Raw genomic sequence first — 22827 nt, 5'->3', positions numbered from 1 at the left:
CATTTCACTCAGTAGTACTGACAGAGATCTGTCTAATACAAACAGATCACACAATTCTTATCAGAAATCAGATTAAATAAAAGTCTTGCAGAAAATAACATCTCCCTTGAACTCTTCCCCACTAGAACTGAACGCACTGTTCCAGCAGACATCTTACACCGTGTACACAAGCAAGATCACTCCACTATTTCAGCTAAATATTCCACTTCTTCGGCATTAGTTCTCTTAACCACAGATGTGGTCTAAGAATTCACATTGAGACATTCACTACTACGGGTCCAAAGTATTTTTCTCATCATTGCTTTCCAAAACAGTTTCCCATCCTGTTGGCAGAGCTTTATTATTTGTCCCAGATGTTTTTCTTTGAATTTGGCCGTATTTTTTTAAATGTTACTACTCACTCTAATGAGTCTTTTTTACAAGATATACTTCGTATAAAGACATCCTGATAGCTATTACTTATATTTTTAAACTCTGATCTGTGTCGACAGAGTCCCAAATTAATTATTCTCTTATTTTGCCCAAGAATTACATGAAGCAGTGCTTCCCTTTTGCTGTTTTCTATATATTATAATGATATTCATAGTCTTCTCACCTTTCTCTCATTTTCCAGTATTTCTTAAAGATGATGAGAGAATTTTTCAGGTAATTCTCGGAAGACCTCTAATGTAAACTATTGCTATTAAAATGGTTAGCTCCAGCTGGTGTTCTTTTTAGCATTTGTGAAATGTCTGAGTGAGATCTGCTGATATGTTATATAAGCCATCTGACCAGAAAAACAGGATCAACAAAGCAAACTACAGGGTGTTATTCTGCTTAGGGAATTGGAATTCATTTGAACTTTCCTGATAGGAGAGGTGTTCCATCCCTCTGATCATTTTTGTGGCCCTCCTCTGGACCCGCTCCAACAGGTCCATGTCTTTCCTGTGCTGAGGACCCCGGAGCTGGACACAGTACTGCAGGTGGGGTCTCACCAGAGCGGAGCAGAGGGGCACAATCACCTCCCTCGACCTGCTGGCCACACTTCTCTTGATGCAGCCCAAAGTACAGTTGGCTTTCTGGGCTGCAAATGCATGTTGTTGGCTCAGGTAGACTTTTTTATCCACCAGTAGTCCCAAGTCTTTCTCCGCAGGGCTGCTCTCAACCCATTCATCCCCCAGTCTGTATTGATACTGGGGATTGTCCTGATCCAGGTGCAGGACTTTGCACTTGGATTTTAATTCTATTGCACATCTGGTTTCTAAAGCAGAAACAAATGTCCTTTTTCCACCACCCATCAAAAATAAGAAACGTACAAGTAGCCTTCATAAGTATTAAATCCATATATATGTTTTTCAATGAATATTTATTTTTCTCTTTATTTTTGCATTTATCTGATTGTGCTTTATACTGATTTTTCATCTATAATCTTTATGCAAAAGCATTTTGAGTCTGACATTTTAAATGTAGATTTATTTGTAATCTTCTAATTCTCCAAGTTCTAATTTCTCCACCATTTCTATCTGTCCTATCCCTACTAATATACTGATACTCGTGATTGCAAATGAACAACCTTGTATACTTGACAATGCTTTTCACTCTCCTTGCTAACCTACGTATTAATCACTTGGTTAGAAAGGAGATGTTTAAAGATCTCCAAGTCAATTGTTTTTAATATTCACAGTCTCTAGTGTTTCCTTCCTTATCCCCAGCTTCATGTTCTTTCACAATCTTCCCAACATTTGCCCATTTCCAAACTCTGAAAACCTAATTTCAACATCATACTCACATTTTGGGTGAGAAAAAAATGTCAGAGCATCATAGGCCTCAGCTGGCAAAGTACAGATGCTCTTTAGGTCACGGACAGAAGCATTATCAGCTGTCTGCCTGTGTTAAGGAAATTGTGTAGTACTGAGATTGCAGCACCGAGCTCTGCCCTCTGCCCCATTCAGCATCTCCTTTGACCTCAGAGGGAGATGTGATTCAAAACCAAAACCTGATCTATGGCCCTGATGCAGTATAAGGTATTGTCTGCATTTTGTTGACAACCTATGAAAGCCCAGTGCCAAACCTAAAAGAAAAATGCAGCTACCTGAGACTGAATTTAGACAGATTTAGGCACCAAAACTGTCCTGTTCAGAATAACTGCAAGAAAGCCACCTGACCCTAATCAACATAAGGCCACAGAATGCCTCTTTGGTTTTCATCCCAAATGTCCACAAGTGCTTTCAGTGTTATAAAAACTTGAAACTGTCCTGGTCTGAGGAATGAGCCAGCCTGGTTTTAGACCAGCATCCTCCAGGCAATAAACTGAGTCCAGAAGTGTGCCGCTTCCCCACAAAGTCAAATTTTGCAAGTATACACAACACTACCAAATGATGTCAGCACAAAAATAGCAAAGGTGCACAAGGTGACTGTTTAGTGAGAATTCACGTAAAGGCAGGAATCATTGTTCAGCCTTTTGATTATTACACCCCAAAAAAAGAAAATATAAAAAGTACAGGTTCCACTCCTTTTGCCACCTGGGGAGACTACAGCCTCTGACTTCCTAGGAGTCCTGCTTTCTTCCACCCTCTGAGGGACTGGTCAAAACTAAAGTGAGTTAAAAGTGGAAGCCTTCTTGCTGAAGCTGAACTACTGCACAGAAAAGAAGGAAAATTCATGGGATCAGAAAGGCAGCATACAAGGCTGTACCACGGAGAAGGACTCAATTGAGACTTGGTTTCTGCTGGCAGCATGAATAAACCTCTTGTGCCGAAGGGTGCAAAGGCACCCTGGGATGTACTGTTAAGCTCTAAGTGATTCTCTCCTGGGTACGGTATGTTTTTTTGCTTGTTCTTCTGAAGTGCCCGATTCTGAACTGAGGTATTTGGGTACTTAATTAGGATGCTGAGACCTTTACTGGACTGTTCTACTGCTGTTATTTTGACAGCTCATGAGCAAAAATACTACACTGCAAGAATGCGAACTGGAGAACAGCATTTGCAGACGTCTAGAAACAATGTACCATCAGAGAGAACAAATAAACTTACAAAAACAAATTTCACAGAAAGCTTTGCAAAAACATCAGGCGAAGCTTTTCTCTTAGCACTTCAGATGTGGAAGTAGCAATGCACGGAGTTCCTTGTGTCTGTGCTAACGGACACAGCTAACTGCTGGCTAGCAAAACTGCTGAATTAGAACTGTGTTCCCCCTCCCGCTGAGAAGGTTCAGAGGCAGCAGCAGAACAGGAGCAGAGGCGACAGCAAAACGTACTCTATGATCTGCTGTAATTCACCCCGTCCTCTCTCCCTTGCAACTTTCTCTGCAAGAGCACTCCATCTCAGTAGCATAGCCTGGAATAACAACTGCTTCGTGTACCTTGCTCCCCTTTCAGGAAAGCATAAGGTCTAACCCAAGGGCCTGGCTCAGCGCCCAGCTTTCCCTGGCAGCTCCTGGAGTCCAAGCGCTTCTGCTGAATCTGCAGCCCGCTGCGGCTTCCTGGAGAGCTGTTATTTTTCAGGAGGGAGTAGAGCAAGAAAAAGCCTAAGAAGATACTGTGTTCTGTAGGTTTTCTGAGGCCCTTATGAATGTGTAACATTTTTTCCTTTCCACAGCAAATACAGGTTTGGGCAGAGTTACATATCGGTTATGAAAACTAGTTTTATAGGCAATACCGCAATACTGCTGGTTTGTAAAAGACATCAAGAGGAGAGTAAGAGTGATATCACATGATCATGTCACATATGTGCTCCTCCCGGTGCTGATGATTAACTAGTGCACAGTAAAAATATTTTAATAAGCTGGAAAATGACTTTATTCCTCAATATTTATTAGATATACATTGACTGTAAGGGGAAAAAAATGCTTGAAAGTTAATGATTGTTTTATGATTTATGATAAGGCTATAAATCTCTATGCAAAGAGGAGAGGAGATCAAAGAGAATCACATCCCATTATGAATCCTGAGGCAGCCTGAAGACTTCACTTTTCATATCTTGTTCCTTAGCAAGGCAAAAATTTGAGCTTGAAATAGAAAAAGATAAAGCAGGCCCTGACAATTGAATCATCATCACCAACTCTCGAGCTGAGTTACTATGGCAATGACAGTGCTGCTGCACAGCTTCTTCTTACTCTTGCTACCAATACACCAGCTTTGTAAATGTACATTGAAATTTTCCACCGCACATGTGCCACATGAGGCTCGCAGGAGAAGCCCGTGGTCTCAGGTGCCCTGGTCTCTACTGAAGGGAAGAGCAAATTTGTGTGATTAAGATATGTGATTTGCAATTTTCCCTTTTCCATGGAAACAGTCTTGGAGCAGCAGGGAAAGGTCCAGAATTCTTCCTGCTCTTTTGTGCCTCAGGAAGGTATATTCCAGTGCTTAGGAGATATCTTATAAGCACACAGAATTTTTAATACAGGAATGTTAAGCTTTTTTTTCAGCTGTAACTACCTCACTTCTCTGAATTATAGATGTATTGACACTGCCAGGGGACGATGGTATCATCTTTTTGGCAGAGCATAGCTTGGAGCTCTACATAAGTAATGGATCTAATCCTGATGCCAGGTTAATAAATTAGTAATTATAACTCTTTGTATATGCAACAATCAGTGTGTCAGTACTCACCAGTGTCCTCTTTCCTCTTCGAGGACTAGATGAATGCATCACCTTTCCTATTACTGATGGTATGTTCTCTGCGCTGCACATGAAAGTCACATTTGCTCTTAATTATTTTTGAGACAGTATTTAATATTTATGCTCTAATAGCAAACAGAAGTTCCCGAGGGGAATTGGGGCCCTTTGTAGAAAGCATACATGCGAAGGAAATCTTTGCCCAAAAATACTGTTGCTGAAAGGACAGTTTCTGCAAGCTCATTAAGTCCTATAAGCAGACATTTATGTGGAACCTCAAATGAGCTTCATATCGAGAATTTCGTCATCCCTTTTGTCGAAGAGAAGTCCTTCTCACCCCCTGCGTGGATATGCATATAGGCCAGATCGCGGTCCTGCTAATAAGCGCACGTCTTTTAAACAGACCCACTCTGGGGAGCAGACGAACAAGGCCAACGCTAAGTGCATTAATGAACAGGAGGGCCAACAACAATTATGGCAATGAAAGGTAAGAAAGGCAGCACAGCACTTAAATATGCCGTGCAACGTACTGTCTGAGAATCAAGTGAGTTTCTACGTCTCTACGCGTTCCACAAAAAGCCGTCGGTGAATGACGAGGAGCAGAGAGCGTCTGACGCATTTTGCTATTTCTGCAGCTCTCGCCCCATCATATTTGCACCGCCAGCCTCTGCCCTCTGTCAGCTTCGCTGCCCCAGCGTGAAATCTGTCCAGCCCCGCTCGCCGCCTGCCCGTCTTTTTCAGGACCTCCACCCTCCTCGCCGCCTTTTGCGACCCGGGCCATGCAGCGCGGGCAGGGGCTCTGCCTCCCCCGGGGGGGCAGCCCGGCGACAGAGACGCCCGGGCATTGCGGAGGAGGAGGAGGAGGAGGAGGGGAAGAAGATGCCCTCCCGGCCCCGCACCTGCTCGGCGCCCGTAGGGGCGGGCGGCGCGGCCGGCGGCGGCACCACGTGTCGGGGCGGGGAACGGCGGGGCCGGGCCCGGGCTCCGCCACCCACCCCCCCCCCACACACACACACACAGCGCCGCAGCGAAAAACCCGGGTTTAGCGCATCCTTCTCGCCCATGCCAGGTGCCCGTTCCCGGCTGGGAGGTGATTGAGGAGCCATGGGGCCTCTGCGGGAGAGCGGCAAGGTGAGGAGACGGGGAGGGGATGGGCAGAGACGGGCGAACCCCGGTGCCCCCCCCCCCCCCGCCCCTGCGGAGCAGGGGCGGGGGGGGGGGGGCACCGGGGTTCGCCCGTCTCTGCCGGGATGGTGGAAGGGGGAGGGAGCAGCCGAGGGGGGCCTGACGCCGGGGTGTCCCTTCCCGAGCAGGAGCAGAAGCCGCAGCTGGAGAAGGAGGTGTCCCGCAGCCGCATCCCCCGCCTGGTCCTCCGGCCGCAGCAGAAGGTCTCCCCCGCTTCCGAATCGCCCTTTTCCGAAGAAGAGAGCCGGGAATTCAACCCGCCCAGCTCCTCCGGGGGCTCCGGCAGGACCGTCAGCAGCAACAGCTTCTGCTCAGGTACCGCAGGCGCGGACCCCTCCCCAAAAAAGTCCTCGCCCCGGGGGTCACGGTGGAGCCCACCGCCCCGACCCCCGGAGGCTTCGCTGTCACCCCCAGACGCAGCATCCGCGTATCGAGCTCACACCAAGCCCTGACGAGCATCGCGCTTTGCGGATGGAGAAGGGCGACCATTGATTTTTCCAGGGAGATCCAGTATCTGTTCTTTTAATACGCGTCTGTAAGCGACACCAGATGTTTCCATTTCGAGTTCTGCTCTCCGCTGCTAAAAAGTTGGCGGTTTTACTGCAGCAGAATAGTTGCTTTAAAGAGAAGGATTTGCCTTAAAAACTGCAGGGTTTGCCTTAAAAACTGCGTGGGTTTGAGGCATTCTGGAAAGCCCACAAGCCGAAGAGTCCTTAAAACAGGGGGCGTTGCTGTTAAGGGTATCAGACGTGGGTCAAATACTGCAATGCCTTTTGGTTTAGTGACGATGATCTCCCCGCATGAATCGGAACAAAATGCGTAGGTGAAGTTTTCCCTGTCATATTAAATTTTGTTTGTTTGAGAATTCAGCATGTCGCCAGGTGTGAGTTGGGCATGATGTCTTCTCTCTCTATAGAGAAGGCAGAGGCTGGGGGATGCACTAGAGGTAAATTACCACTCTCCAACTGTAGACCACAAAAGTGTCATTTGCTCTTCAAAATGAGTATAGCCCTTTACATCAGGGACAACTTGAAACCAGATTTTTCATGCTAAATATTTGTCCTGGGTAGAGTGTAGCACAATTTAAGTGCCTCAGCCGGCAGTGAATGACTCAGATACCTACTAGCGGTGAGTAATCTTTTAATTCAGTGAAACTCTTCACCATGTATGACATTATGCACGTGGATAACAGCACTGAGGGCCACATCATGAATACCTTGGGCTCAATATGTGTGCGGTAATTTTAAAGATATTTTGGTGACTAAAAATTTTGTTTTAATAGTACTTTGGAGAGCACAAAATTCTCTGTCTAACTAAAAATCTGAATTATAACAAGTATTTTTGTAATAGTTAATATCAGAGCAAGTTCCTTTTTGTTTATTTATGAAGTATTTCAGTTACCAAAGGTTTTCCTTAGAACAGCCAGGAACACTTGTATTTATCTTTGTCTTCACTACAGTGGATCAGATTATTATTATTTTTTTTAATTCCTTTAGTGAAAAGCAGTGTATTGAACAGTGTGTACAAGAACAGTCAGTTTTCCTAGATGAGAAACACAATATCCATGTTTGAGTCTACCATTTCCTTCTTAGCTTGGATAGATTTTGCAATTCAGGCTGAGTGGAATGATCTATTTGGTTATTGTTTAGTGAACAATGCAGAGCATTAAACAAACAACACAGTTTTGTAAGAATGCAGAAGTCTTTTTCCCATGCCTTTTGAATCCCTCCAACTTACCTGCTTGAGTTTGCCTGTTACAAAGAAGTAAAATCTTTTGAAGCTTTGTAGAAATACATTATTTTTATGATCTCTCCCAAATGGCTGCTTTTTATCCTGATTTTTTTTTTGCCCTTTGTGTTGACAAGCCTTTCATCCTGGTTACCGACATTCTTTTTTATATCTTTCGGGTTTGTATCGTGTTCTTCAGATCTACTCAACACAGAGCTGCCAAAGTAATACCCTTGCTGTCCCACTGCACTATATAAGCTGTCTTGAGTCCCAGCAGAGCTTTGTATTTACTCTGGGTGTGTCTGATCTCACGGCTTGACAGTTTTAAGGCGCCTTTCACAGAGGTATTTAAGGGTGTGATGCTGGTCTCTTAACCTGCCTTATAAGCACAGCTGGTCATATTTTTATTTCCTTTATTCATCTTTTATTCTTCCATGAATCCTATGTTGATTTAGTTTGATTTTTTTCCCCATGCTGCGAGCTTTGTGCTTCTCAAGCTGCCTGCAGCACCCGTACAGGTATGCACTACTCAGTTTGACTGCTGCGAGTCTTCAAACCTTACGCAGCCGAGGATCAGCCAGGGCACTGTCCTCCATCCCAGTATGTGGTTTTGTTGTTGATAGATTTGATGGATTTTTCACTGTGATGCAGGTATGACAATGGTCACTGACTTAATTTCCTTATTCTCTAACGTCTTTTCCGTCTTCCACTTACGATCCTTCTTTATCATAGTATTTCTAATATAGACTGAAATTCCCCAGTGGCAGCAGGTGGCTGCTGGTTCCAGTTTCTGGGGAGGGGAAGGCGAATCGCTGTGTGGAAAGGTGAATGGAGGGACCGCAGTCTCCAACCTGCCTCTCCTGGTGCTTCACTAGGCACTTACCATCCTAACCAAGAAGTAGCATGTGCAGAAAGTGTATTTAAAATTAGCAAGTAATGAATTTGGAATAGGTGAGCAGATGAATAATGTGAACAATAGTGTGATGACAGTATGGAAAACCTCATGAGCTTTGGATAAATTTCTTTTTTGTAACTTCTTTGGAGCATTAAACCCAAAAGGTTCTTGATAAGCAGCAGATAGTGTGAACTGGCCCCTGGAATAATCCCTTTCCTCTTTACCCTTCTCTTGACAAGTCGCTCTCTACCTTTATTCCTTTATTATTGACACCAAGTGGTTATGATCAGTAGATTTCTTTTTCCCCCAGTAGAAATGATACTTTTCTTCCTCATCCTTTTAAATACGTATTTCCTGCTTGATTCCGTAGGGCTTCTGAGGTTGTCCATTTTCCCTGGGTGCTTACATTGGTCCCAACTCATAAATGAAGGCATGGAGCTCTCCTTTCTCTCTAAATGAGAGCAGCAGGGTCTTCCAGGTATCGTTAATGTTGGATTAGATAGGGGGAACCTTTGGGAGCTGTGGCACTGCTGCGAGCACGGTGGCAACAGCAAAAAATACCTCTGGGCAACAGACAAGGGACACTTTGTTTTAATGCTTAGTTTCTTTTGAAGAGGTTGTTAGTTCTGGCTGAGATAAATTTTAAATTTGTGTGATCGGCTCCCTCTTTGTCTTGTGTGACTGGATCAGAGACTCAGTTGACTGTGTTGGTCAATTATCTGCAATTGACTTCATGTCAGTTCTGCTTCCTAAGTCTGTGTGAAACACGGGGGGACTGTTAATCTTCTCTATGATATTCCTGACAAAATGTGTTTCTGATATTCTTTGTTCCTGCCAAGTGATCATGGATGCTTTCTGGATGCTGTGTAGGCAAGCTGAGCCTTTGTATCAGTATTCACTGTGCGCAATCCTTCCTTAAAATCTTAGTGCATCTGGGGTTCTGTTTGTCATTCGATACGGGAGCACTTCTCTTCCTTCAGCCACTGCCCTCCTTCGGCTTGGATGTCAGTCACAGAACTCCTATGATGTCAAACGATGAAAAAACACCCTCCCAGCAGTTTCATCTGGCTCAGCTGCTACTGAGCATTTGCCTGTGCCATGCCTGTTTTCCTCATAAGTTGCACTTGGTTTTGAGGTGGCTGCGTGTGCTTACCTTGTCAGTTGGGCGGAGGGCACGATTTTAAACATCGCGAACAAATCATCCGCTCGCGGGGCCATGACTGAGCAGCTGCTGCGGGAAAGAGTGAGGCTGCCTGTGGTGGTTCCAGTTGCAGTGCTTGCCTCGTAAGAAATAAGATCCTTGGGGTGGGGCGTTATCCTTGGGTTTTGTGTACACGTCCTTTTGATACCAAGCCAGTTGCGTGTTGGATTGAAGACAGCCTGGATGTGCTAGACTCAGTAACAGTCTGTTTAGCTTTTCATTTTAAAAGGAAGTTAGTTTGGGATACACTTTTTTTCTATTTTCTGCCTCTGAATAGCTCAGCTTTTAGATTTCGTCTTATGAAGAAGAGTTGTTACATGCTACCTTTATAATGATGCCCAAGCTTTCCTTCAGCCTTTCTTCAGAAGCCAGCCGCCTGAATTTCTGCAGGTAATGCAGCGGTGGTTTGTTAACTGAGATGCAGCTTTTCAGGAAGCACTTGTGCATTTAATAATCGTTTCAGCAAAAGACTTTATGAGCAAGAGGAGCTGTTTTATGCCGATAGCAAACAGTTCCTCTTTCTTGGGCTTACCTGCAAATCACCTCTTTAACTAGTCTGTGTAGTACCATGGGCCATTGAGAACCAGTAGCGTCTCTGTACATGAATGATTGTGACTCACTCCAACAAAGTTATCAAAAATAGGAGTTGAAGCTTCTTTTTTGCCTTTCCTTTCAAATGTCAAGGTCTGGGTTCAATGCTTATTTCATAATTGGTTCTTTTCTGGTGTAAAGATCTTGTTCTTTACATGCCTGGCACAATAAATACGCTCCGCTACCCTGACTACACTGTAAGCCCCGGGGTGTAGGCACTGCAACAGGAATCTCAGTGTTACCATTCCCTGCTCGCTTGCTCCTGTGCACGATCCCCTTGAACCCAGAGGTTATTTGCCAGTTGGCCCAACTGTTGATGGATGCTGGGGCTGAGTTCACAGTGTGTATGTCAAAAAAAGCATGTGGGCTTTAGGCAGGTTTATTAAAGTCCATGTGAATGCACGACCCATATTGCTAGCCACAGACAAGAAGAAAAGGATTGTACGGGTGTTACTGGGCAAAAAGCTGTACCTTCTCACACTCCGGTAAATAATTGCTTTGCTAAAACGTTGAAGTACGTTGTATTATAAACCAGCTAGCCTTGGAGGCTACACTATTAGAGTGTGTGTACTTAAATATATATTTCTGAGTAGAAAAAGATAGAGGAAAACAAATTTGCAGTATTTTAACAAACCAACGGATTGAGGCCAGAGAGGTAGTACAAATGACTGAAAAGAATAGCTACCTCTATTGATGGTGTGTGTATATGTCTGTATATATGTATGTATTATTATGGAAACAGTGAGCTCTCCCATTCTTCTTGTTTCTTATTACAGGAAGAGATATTTTGTTTGAATAGTTCCTTACTAGTTTATTTGTTGCTTTTTTAGTATGAGTTACTGAATCAAAGAGAGATGCTTGAAAGTGCTCAAGTATGTGATACTGAAAGTTAGCGTCTCTTTCCTGCAGTCCTTTATGCTACGCTTTTCCACAGTCCTTTTGCCATTGTTTCAAACTTCTGAAGTGGAGGTCTTCTCCAGCGCATTTGTTTGCAGCACTCTGTAAGGCAGTTGAGTAATGACTGTGATACTAATTCACAAAAACGTTGAAATAAAATCTGCTTTCAAAAATGCACGTATGGCCTTTGCATAAAGGCGATACTGGGGACATGCTTCCTTTTCTCACTGCTGCTTCCCTAGAGAATCTCCCGCTGGGCCAGCTTATGTCCAATAATTTATTATTGCTTCATACTGTTAAGCACCAGTTCTGTTTCTGCAGTGCAGAGATCTGTTCCAAACATGGAAATGAGGAAAGTGCCTAGGTACTAAAGAGCAAAGCTTGCCTTTTCCTCAGTTTTTGGCCTTTGCCTGATTCCCTTTCAGCTTCCCTCTTACTAAGTAACAATCCTTTTGTTCCTGTGCCACACAGCAACATCTGGAAGCCAAAATATTTGACCTTTTGAATGTTTGTTGTCACCTTTTTATGTATCTGTCAGCACTGTGAACCTTTAAAGCCTGACCTAGAGCCTCCTGAGGTCAGTAGAAGAGTTCCCGTTCTCTCTGGCACATTTTGGATGGTGTCCTGAGAACAGTCAGTACCTCACCCTTTCTACCACTCTGTTTGTTGCAGCTTGCTGTGTGCTACGGACTGAATTCTAAGCTATCCTGTGTATTTTCTTCACCACCAATGCGTAATCCAATACTTCTGTTTTCAAGTGCTTTTCATGCAATATTCTATCGAGTTGAATGTTGCCATGCATATTGAAGAACATCACAACTTGTAGCAGAAATGAACCTTTAATCGGAAGTCTTTGATTTCTTTTGTATTAAAAGAGAATCTTGATATTTTAAAAGAAATTCTATATGACATGTTTTAACCCTACATTTATAGGGTTAATATACATCCTTGAAATTTTGGAACAGTGTTTTGACGTATATGTATCACCAAATACAGTGAGTGAGTTCTGTGGTGATGCTAAGTGCCAGTCTGGGTTTGGTGGCAATTAAAAAAAAAATGCATAAAACAACAATGGGTAGAATATATGTGTTTTCAAAGCATCATTAGAAGGTAAACAGTGCAAGCTTATGTAGTGATGTTGAATCTGTGAGGGTCACAGTCATATGCTGTCAGCCGTGGAGGCAGAGCTATATGAGAACAAAGGAGTATAACATGTTGTACCATTTGAGGAACAGGTACAAATTTCTGTGTGGTCTATTGAAAATTTTTATTTCCAAAAATGATACCTTCAAATTTGGGTAGAGTATTTATAATTTCTTCCTTTGCTGCATAATGGAATTAAACACATAAAAACACACACACAGAGCAACCCATCTATATAAACACATGTATTTCACATAATGTTAATATTAAATGTTTCTTAAACTGGATGTAGTCAAGGCTCTCCCACCAGAGGTAGCAGCAGTGGTTCCACTTCCAGCTATTGGCCTCAGGAAAGGTTAGTGAGATCTACTAAAGTGCTCAAAAAAACCTGCCAAACAGCCAAGACTCTTCTTTGTCTCTTTGTCAGACTCTTTCCTCTCCTCACCTTTAGTTAAAACTTTCCTTTAAAATTTTCAGATATATTTTCTGTCCTTTATCATCTTAAACCCCTTGTCCAAATGTTATCTATGATGTGCTATCAGAGCGCCAAGAGCTGTGCTATTTCTGACCACAGTGCTCTCCTAGTAACAGTACTATTTTTATTGGTATTTTTACTAGCAAGCCTTTATGCTTTTGTTCTGTAATACTAATACCATTAGTGGTGCTATAAATGTAATGACAAAGCCAGTAAGCCACAATTATATAGTCCTTTTTTCAGATGGTTTCCCAGATCTCACGTCAGTCCTGCTTGTTAGTGAAATGTTCAAATAGAAGGAAGATTAGTAGATTTACTACCAAAGTCAATTAAAACTTGCTGTTTCAGTGTAACTTAGCTATTGTATGATCAGATGTCAAGAGCGGATACCTTTAAGGACATGTTTATGGGAAATACCACATTGTAAAAGATGCCCAAGCTGTAGGAGCGGGTCAGTCCATCTTCCTTCACCTTCCTGTCCCCTCTTCTACACAATCTGAGCCTGTCACCATTTATGCCATGCTGTGAGTGAGCAGAGAGGACCTCTTGCCAAAGTCAGTGAGCAACTTCCATACTAAATTTTCAGTAGTGGCCATTAGTGGTCAGCCTTTGGGTGTGATGGAAGCAAGGTCAAAGGGGCTGGCAAGGAACAGGTGTAAAAGTTGCCTGTATATTAATGATAGGAACCTCAGCAACAATCAAAAGGAGTTGAAGATGTTTAGTCTTGATTTTACTTATTTCACTATTGGGTTAGATTTTATGACTAGAACATTAAAATCAATAGTTGTAGCTTGAAAGATGGACTGGGAAAAATGGGGTGGTTCCGAGCTGTGGAATATCTAAAAAAATGTAAAGGAAAAGTATAATACTAAGCATGTAGGTTGTATGGGACCTCTGGAAATCATTTCATCCAGCCTCCTTTTTGAGGCAGGACTGCTTCCAGCACTATGTCACATCAGCCATGGCTTTGTCTATCCGAGTCTAGAAAACATTCAAGGACAAGAGTTTGCACAGCGTCTCTAGGTGACCTCAGGGAGTGGTGGAGCTGCTAGCCTGTCTTCGTTCACAGGCAAAATGGAGCATAGCTAATTCAAGTTCTGTCTGCAGAGACACAGAGATTAAACGTGGAATTAATTTGCTTAGCAGGATTTCATATAAGTAGGCCTTGTCAAATAAACCTCCTCTCTTTTCCTGACAGGGCTATAGTTTCAGTTGCTCTTCTGCTCTGCTTCAGTGTGCTTGACTTCTGGTAAGACACTTGCCTCACAAGCACATGATATTCTGATTAATTTTATTAAATACCAACCCCAACAGATCTTAAAAATAGCTGTAAAATGAGTTTAGGATTGAACAGAAGGACCAAAACTAGTAGCATTTTCAGGACTCTTAGTGAAGTTATTAAACTTTTTTCAACAGTCTGTGATTTTGCAAGTTTGCAGGTGACAAATTGTTTGTAACAAATGACTAATCTTCTAGAGTATATAAAACCACCTTATGGAATGGCTGCAGTAAAAAGGAAATGTTTTAGTACAAATAGGAGCTGAGGAGAATATTCACACTTCTTACCTTAAGCTGTGCTCCGTAAATCATTGCTGGGCAGGTGAGGGTGCCTCCAGAGGACCGTTCAGTGTCGTGATGAGAGCCTATTGAGCCTGGTGGCATACATGCAAATATGCTCTACCTCTGTCTTTCTATGTGTACTACTCATTTTATACTATTATGTTTCATCCTGCTGCTTTTACTGTGATCCTTTGTGTTGCCTAGCTGTTCCAGAATGATATTGTGAATCTCCTGTTAGCAATGTTTTCTGACTGGGCCATAAGCCCTTACACCTCACTGCTTCAGCTGCCCAAGTGTCGTGGTTTAACCCCAGCCAGCAACTAAACACCACGCAGCCGCTCACTCACTCCCCCCCCATCCAGCGGGATGGGGGAGAAAATCGGGAAAGGAAGTAACACTCCTGGGTTGAGATAAGAACGGTTTAATAGAACAGAAAAGAAGAAACTAATAATGATAATGATAACACTAATAAAATGACAACAGTAGTAATAAAAGGATTGAAATGTACAAATGATGCGCAGGGCAATTGCTCACTACCCGCCGACCGACACCCAGCCAGTCCCCGAGCGGCGAAATCCCTGCCCCCCTCTTCCCAGTTCCTAAACTGGGTGGGACATCACATGGTATGGAATACACCGTTGGCCAGTTTGGGTCAGGTGCCCTGGCTGGGCATGAGAAGCTGAAAAATCCTTGACTATAGTCTAAGCACTACTGAGCAACAACTGAAAACATCAGTGTTATCAACATTCTTCACATACTGAACTCAAAACATAGCACTGTACCAGCTACTAGGAAGACAGTTAATTCTATCCCAGCTGAAACCAGGACACCAAGTCAGAACAGCGGTTGTGCTAGTCAATGGAGAGAGGTGAGATCTTCCAGACAGTGACTCAGAGTAATGGGATGACTTGGCCTGAATTAGGCTGTCATTTTGACTTACCCGCCAGAGGAGCCTTTTTTTCTCCATTTAATACAGAAAGAGCCTTACAGGTGGAAGCTAGGTGATATATTCCCTTTAGTGTGTGTCAGCAACTTTCATTAATGCATAAAACACCCCTGTGCTACAAGACCAGTCAGGAAAAGGAGACCAAAGCAACATGTAGGGCATCAAAAAATGTGGAGTAGACAAGCAGATTGGGAGATTATCCTGAAAAATTCTGATATACCCTTGGTGGTACCCTCACCGTCAACAGCCAGCTCGCAGTGCACCATACTGGCAGAGCCGTGGCTACCCAGACTAACAGATCCTGGGATGAATGCAAAGAGAACCATCAAGTAAAAGTCAGAAATCTGTTTTTGCCTTGGTACACTGACATTTTAAAAGTTTGTTAGAGGCCCATGTTTAATTCCGGAATCCACTTTTCGTAGTGGAAATGCAGAGTATGTACATCCTGAACACTGGTCAAAGGAACCTTAAGAGAAGATGAAAATAGGACAGTGGAATAGGGATCAGGTAGGGGGTGAACAGTTCAGAGTCATAAAAGTATGCATAAAAGCATAACTAGATCTGGCAGCTAGGAGTGAAAGTAGAAATAAGTCAGTGGTTTCTCAGTGAGAGCATCATTAATTATTTGGATGCATTATATAAGGAGGTTGTGTATTGAGTATTTCTTGAAGCCTTTAGGAAAAAGCAGTATTTTTCTACAGAAGGTTCTAAGGCATGTTCCAGTGAAACTTCTAAAGTCTCTGTGCCCAGAAAATCAGAGAAAATCATTATGTCACAGCATATGGCCTTAAAGTCTACGAGAACAATATTTTTGTCAGTTCGTTAACACTGTTGTTTATACTTTGACTTTACTATTTGAAAGTTAGTCAGTGCATGCAAATGTCAGAGTGCTCTGAGCAACTTCCCTGATTGTTTGTTTGAGGAGACACTATCCCATGCTTGGCTTTGAAACTTGGCAAGCATGTCTGATCTGGGAGAGGTGTTGGACTTAGAGTTTCAGTGATGAAATCCAGCTGATGTTCAAAGGGAAAGTCTACTCCCAGAATGCTCTTCGAAGGCCACTGTGAAAAAAGACACCATGTACATTACTAAGAAAGCAATGACAGTCGTGTGTTATAAATTCATGTGTTTTTCCCTCTTGTGCAAGTAAATAATACAGGCAAGAGCAGAAGTATGGACTCGCACAGCAGTTTTTGCCAGCTTTCCCTCTTCTACCTTCCCGATGCTCACATGCCTGAGAAGGTAAATCAGGTCTGTCTGTATTCTTGAGAAGTCTGGACCTGAAATCCTTAGTGGGGCAAAACTCTTGCCGACTTACAGGGCTGAATCCTTAACTGACTGTTGTGGTTTCAGCCCAGCTGGCAACAAAGCACCATGAAGCTGCTTGCTCACCTCCCCCCATGGCCCCAGTGGGATGAGGAGAAGAAAATATAAAGAAATGCTCATGGGTCGAGATAGGGACAGGGAGGGATCACTCACCACTTATGGTCATGTGCAAAAGACAGGCTCAACTTGGGGGAAAAACAAAATCAATTTAATTTACTACAAATCAAATCAAAACAAGGATAATGAGAAGTAGAACCAAATCTTAGAACACCTTCCCCCCACCCCTCCCTCCTTCCAGCCTCAACCCCACTCCCGGTTCTCTCTGCCTCCTCCCTCCAGCAGTGCAGGGGGATGGGGAATGGGGGTTGGGGTCAGCTCCCCACACCTTGTCCCTGCCGCTCCTTCCTCCTCAGGGGGAGGAGGACTCCTCACTCTTCTGCTCCAACGTGGGGTCCCTCCTATGGGGGACAGTCCTTCACCAACTTCTCTGTCATGGGTCCTTCCCACGGGCTGCAGTCCTTCAGTCACAGCCTGCTCCAGCGCGAGCTTTCCCATGGAGTCCCGGCCATCTTGGGGGGCATCCCCCTGCTCCGGCGTGGGCTCCTCTCTCCTGGGCTGCAGGTGGGCCTCTGCTCCCCCGCTCCCCTCCCTGGGCTGGGGGGGGACAGCCTGCCGTCTCACCACGGGCTGCGGGGGCATCCCCTCCCCCCCGCTCCTCCTCCTCCTCTCCTTCCTCACTGACCTCGGTGTCTGCAGAGGGGTTCCCCTCACATTCCAATCCCCCACTCACTGCAGGTTCCCCTTTTAAATCTGTTCTCCCAGAGGCGCTGCCACCGTCACTGATGGGCTCGGCCTGGGCCAGAGTTGGGCCCAACTTGGAGCCGGGGAAACTTCCAGCAGCTTCTCACAGGAGCCGTCCCTGCAGCCCCTCTCCCACTACCAAAACCCCACCACACAAACCCAAAACACTGACCTTGCAGGCAACTACATTCACACCACGTCTTCAGCAGAAGGTAAATCCCATCGTGGGCTCCTCTGCTCTTGTTAGCCCCTTGCCAATTTTGGCGAAAGATCCCTTCTCTTGGCCCATTCTGGGCAGGTGGAGGTCTTCACCTCCTTCTGTCAGAGCTGTCGGCGGGGTTTCGGAGGAGCCTCCAGGCCTGCGGGAGAGTGAAGCCGCGCCGCCGCGGCTGCACCCTTCCTCTTGGGGAGGAGGAGCAGGGGTGCTCGCTGCGGCGGTGAGCGGGGTGGGTGGCCCGGCCATCTGGAGGGGGCACCGGCTTGATGCGCCGTCAGGGGCCGCGGGGAGGCCTGCTGCTCTTCTGTGGGAGTTCACCTACAGTAGTAAATACAATTAAATAGCCTGTTGAGGCCTCGGTAGCAGGGAAGAACGAAGGTAAGGGCAGGCAATTTGGCTTGCGTTGAGGGGTTGGGTGGCTCCTCAGTGTTCAGCAGGACTTTTCCTTGTGCCAGAACGGTGAGGTGCAGGTCGGCTGGGAGGTGGATCCCCCAGCATACAGCGGAGCTTTGCTTGCCTGTGGTGGTGAGCGCTGGCATTTCATATGCAGCCGTTCCCTTCTGCGATAGTAAACATCTTGATACTTCAAAAGGCACCGCAAAAAGCTGACACAGAAAAATGTTTTTCTGCAGCTTGCCCTAGATTTGGAAACTATATGATTTTGTTCACATTTCTGACTAATACTAGGTGGAAGGAGTAGAAGTTACACATTATATAAAAAACAACAAGCCATCAGAGGAAAGGGAGTACAATAAAATCATTCATTTACTTCAGCTGGAGTGGGAATGCTCACCTGGTTATTGGTGTGTCTAAAGGTCACAAGGGGTATAAGTAGAGAAGACCTATTGTTCTTTGTGCCAGGCTCATTTGTTCCGTTAATAAATGCCCTGTTGCAACAAAAGCTGAAGTCCTTAAGGGTAAAACGAGGATATGTAGAAAGGATATAATCTGATCATACAGTGTCACCAGTGTGATATCAGAGGCAATGATGGGGGGAGTGGTAATTAAAATATCTCTTTTTATATGCTATTTTTATATGCTTTCTTTAGCTGCTCTATTTTCTTATCACAGTTAGTTTTACATAGTTGTTTTTTAATTCCCTAATTTTCAACACTGTAGTTTAGTTCTTTCATTGTTTAAAGGTTTTATCAGCTTCTGAGGTTCTTCCAGGTAGCATCCATATAGATTTCTTCACTGAGAGGGTGGTTGGTCACTGGAACAGCCTCCCCAGGGAAGTGGTCACGGCACCAACCCTGTCAGAGTTCAAGGAGCATCTGGACGATGCTCTTAGTCATATGGTTAATTTTAGGTAGTCCTGTGAGGAGCAGGGAGTTGGACTCGATGATCCTTATGGGTCCCTTCCAACTTGAGATACTCTATGATGCTATGATAGCTTTGGGAGTTACTTATATGTAAAGTCTCCCATACGAAACACATCTGTGACGTCTGCAGAACCTGTCCAGCAATTGCAGTGATTTTATTGGTGGGGAGATGAAGGAAATAGTTTCTTGTCTTTTTTTTTTTTTTTAAACACAAAGTTTTTAAAATAATGGTACACAGAAAAACATCTAAGAAAGGTCGTAAGAAAAAATAAACTGCATGAACCTGCACTTTTTTCTGAATGTGTTTGATTATAAAATTTTTGTGTGCTTCTAAAGAGAAGATGCTTTGGACATAGCTAAAGGAGTTGCTTAAATGCAATTCAAAAGCTCACTCAGCAGTGGTGATCCACTGCTCTGAAGGTAGCATTCATTCAGCCTGCAGAAGAGACTCTGAACCCTTGGGAGAAGGAAATAGGCACTGATCTGGGAGGAAATTGCCACCTTCTCTGTGTTGAGTTATATTGTGATGTTGATGGGATTGGAAGGTATAAAAAGTAAACTAAAACCATGTGGGCAACAATCCTGCTTTAGTCAGCGTGAAAGTGGAGATGGGCTGGAAACCTTATTAGTGGTCTTCTCCTTCCCAGTATTTTTCTAGGAACTAATTCTGAGTTGCAGAAAGCAGCAGCAAGGTGGCAGAAGGAGATACTTGTAGGCTTAATTGAACTGATTTGAAGCAATGAAATATGATTAAGCTGGATTAGGTGCTTTGCATCGTTACTGCCCTTTGTGCCTTGGGAGGTAGTTGTGGCAGTAGGCTGGGCTGCCCCCGTGGCTTGGCATCATGTCTGGCACTTTGCAGAGGCCAGGCCAGCAACACCTCAGGCTGCTGGCTGCTGTTAAATGCTAATGCATATAGCATGCACTGGATCGTCAGCACCTACAGTTACCTTGCTCAGCATTGGAGGCAGGACACGGAGAAATGAGAAGCAGAACATTGGAACAAATAGGTGAGGCTAGGGTAACTGGCCAGGCATGAAGTAAAACTGGTTCACATGAAAGGATGAGGTTGTTTTACTGTGCTGGGGGAGCAATAGTTAACAATAGCAGAAGCTGCTCTTTCCTGAGGAGGGGAGGCAAGCAGGGAGGAAGATAGATAGTTACAGGGTGCCCCTTTTGCCTCATAAGTGCACAGTCATATACTGACTTTTTAAACAATCTGCCCATGCAAAGCTCATTGCAAGATCAGGCTTGACCTAAATTATGAACAGGGTGGAAGTGGTAAGTGCAATATGGTCATGCAAATTATTTGGCTCTGTTGCAGGTACTTCTTTGAGTTTCATGTTAGGTAGAGATAATGCACCAGGAGCAGAGTGCAATTGCATCATTAAGATTGCAGCTTTCATTTTGTCCTGGGAAAGAATAAACAATTACATTTCTCCAGGAGAGTAAATATTCAAGGCTTCCCAGTGTCAGAGTAGCCTGTTTGTTTTTGTTGTGTATCTCTAAAACCACCATGGCTTTTAGGGGAGCTGTGATTACTCAAGATTACAGGAGATGTGATTAGATGAAGGGGGTGTTTGACATGTGGATTTCACCTGGACTCAGACTTCTTACTTTGCATTTAATTGTTAAGAGCTGGAGTGTTTGTATTCCTGGAGGTCAGGAACGTGGGTCTGTTCCCAAGGTGGCTGCTGATGCCATGATGCGCTAGTGTGCCCTCAGAGGAATTTGGCTTTAGACAAAAGCAGTCTGTGTATAACACACCCTCTTCAGAACTAGGTACCTCACAGCCACTTGTCAAGAATGGAAGAGCTCTGTGATCATGATTGCTTTAAAAGGAAAAACAATTTTGAGAAACGTTTACTAATTCCAGTTAAATGAAAATTCTGCCTTTGTGCATATGGGCAGTAGGTCATTCTCTTGTTTGGATAGGAACGTATCTTGAAGGAGAGCGTATGGCCCATGCTTGCTTTTCATCCAGTGTGCACTACACGAGCCATTCTTGTGTCTTACGTGCATTTCTTCATGCCATAATATTCCCTAACCTAGGTAAGTCAAAACAATTTATCTTAGATCTGAGTTTTCATTATGTAGCCCCTGATTCTGCATTTTGTCATACTTAGTGGCAAGCACTTGCCATTTTAGTCTGCCATAAGGTATTCAAGACTTTTTCACAAAATGGGAGAAACTAATAGCTTCCCATCAGGCTTCAGAGCCAAGGTTGTGCGTATGAGGTAACTGACTGTGAACAGCTGTAGTCCAAACACCTTTTTTTTCTTTTTTTTTTTAATTCTGCTAATGTTCATCTAATTATTAGTTAGAAATGCTGATGTTTTCCCTTTTCTCTTCAGATGACACTGGCTGTCCTAGTAGCCAGTCAGTATCTCCAGTTAAGACTCCTTCTGATGCTGGGAACAGTCCAATCAGTTTTTGCACTGGTAGTGATGGAGACTTCTCCAGGAAGAAATTCGGTCCAGGGACAATGAGCGAAGGGAACCCACAGCTGGCTCGATATAAGAAGGAGTCAAAGACAAGCCTTGTAAAGCCTGGTGAGTATAGTATAATTCCTTTCATTTCTTTAATTACACTTTCTAATTGACTAGTGCATCTACAGGTGTCTACATACATTGTGTTGTGCTGCCTGTGATACCACTAATACTGGTAGTAAGTAAAAAAAATAGTTGGGTTCTTTCTATGGTGCCACCTGCAAGACTTGAAAACACTATCGGTGTAATGGGCAGCCTATGTGTGGGAGTTAGGCAGATGTAGATCCATACTACATGGACTGTATCAAAAGCATGTCTCCCATTGCCTGAGGCTAATGGGCCACTTCAGACCACCAGCTAAATCAGCACCTGCTTATCACACATCCAAGGCTGAATATTCTGCTGTGTCATTGACTGCCGTAATTTTAATGAGTAGATTAAAAATTTTTTTGTGATTCATGTACAGGCAGCTCTTGATTACAAACAGTCAGGATATTTTTGCTGTTATTTAATCATGGAGACAGAGAAGGTTTTGACCCTGTACAGAGCCAGCTGCAGAACTGGCATGGTTTATGAGCTCAAGTACCTCCTGGCTGTACTGTTTCCAGAGTCATTTTACCTCTGGAAGCAATTTAGATACTTTCATGAGGAGCCAGCTCAGATTTACCAGCACCATGTTTAATCCAGAAACAGTAGAGAATCTGTTGCAAAAACTCTTCACTGGCTTGGTCATTGAAAGGGCTGATTAAATCTGACAATCTGACTTACCACTATCCCTGCAAATTCTTCCACTCATTTCATAGCACTGTGTTACTTGAGTGTTCCCAGACTCCCATTGCTCTGCATAATGGATGATAGGTAATACTTTTTCAAGGTTTGTTTTCTGTTCCATTAAAAGCAAGGAATCTAATGCAGGCAGAATGCAGTGAATATGGTGTATGACAGTCAAATCTGCAGCCATGGTTACCACAACCATTTTGTGTTTGAACGTGGATGTAGCTTAACAAAATGTGGATAAAGAATTTTGGAAGTTTTTTTCTACTGAAGAGTCCTATACACATGGAAAAGAGTTACACAGTTATTTCAGTAAATTACTTAATTGTTTTTGATTATTACACTCAAATTGACCTATAATATCAAGTTATTAGCCTTTTGCAGTAATAGTCAGAAGTCATCTTCATTTTAGTTGATGGTATTATTTCAAGTCTTTGAACAGACTTAGTTTAGGTATGTAGGTGTTCTTGTAGGTGGGCCATTCTGTAGCTGTTGGTACCACTGCATTGATTGATACCTAAGGTTGGAAAACTTGTCTCTAGAGTTCAAGCATATTGCTCCTGAGATCCATCAAAACTCTCAGAGTAGGAACCATGTCTGATTTATAGAGTACTTCTAAATTCCTCTTGCCAAATACTTCACACGTTTTTAGTGGAAAGTTGTCAAAAAACACATCATAGTCA

The 22827-nt window shown here is 43.8% G+C and overlaps 1 protein-coding gene across 1 annotated transcript in view; it reads left to right on the top strand.

The window, feature by feature from the left end:
• Window positions 1-5603: 5603 nt before the first annotated feature.
• The window catches only part of SYBU (syntabulin), a 44708-nt gene continuing 27484 nt past the window's right edge, over window positions 5604-22827 (top strand). Inside the window, exons 1-3 of the mRNA XM_075024383.1 lie at window positions 5604-5725; window positions 5908-6094; window positions 21236-21433. Coding sequence (XP_074880484.1) covers window positions 5699-5725; window positions 5908-6094; window positions 21236-21433 — 412 coding nt within the window. The 5' untranslated portion in view covers window positions 5604-5698. The remainder of the gene's footprint in view (window positions 5726-5907; window positions 6095-21235; window positions 21434-22827) is intronic.

The sequence above is a fragment of the Buteo buteo genome, chromosome 3 (assembly GCF_964188355.1).
Source record: "Buteo buteo chromosome 3, bButBut1.hap1.1, whole genome shotgun sequence".
Lineage (NCBI taxonomy): Eukaryota > Metazoa > Chordata > Aves > Accipitriformes > Accipitridae > Buteo > Buteo buteo.
The sequence above is the reverse complement of the archived record's forward strand: the minus strand, read 5'-3'. Positions and strand labels throughout refer to the sequence as shown.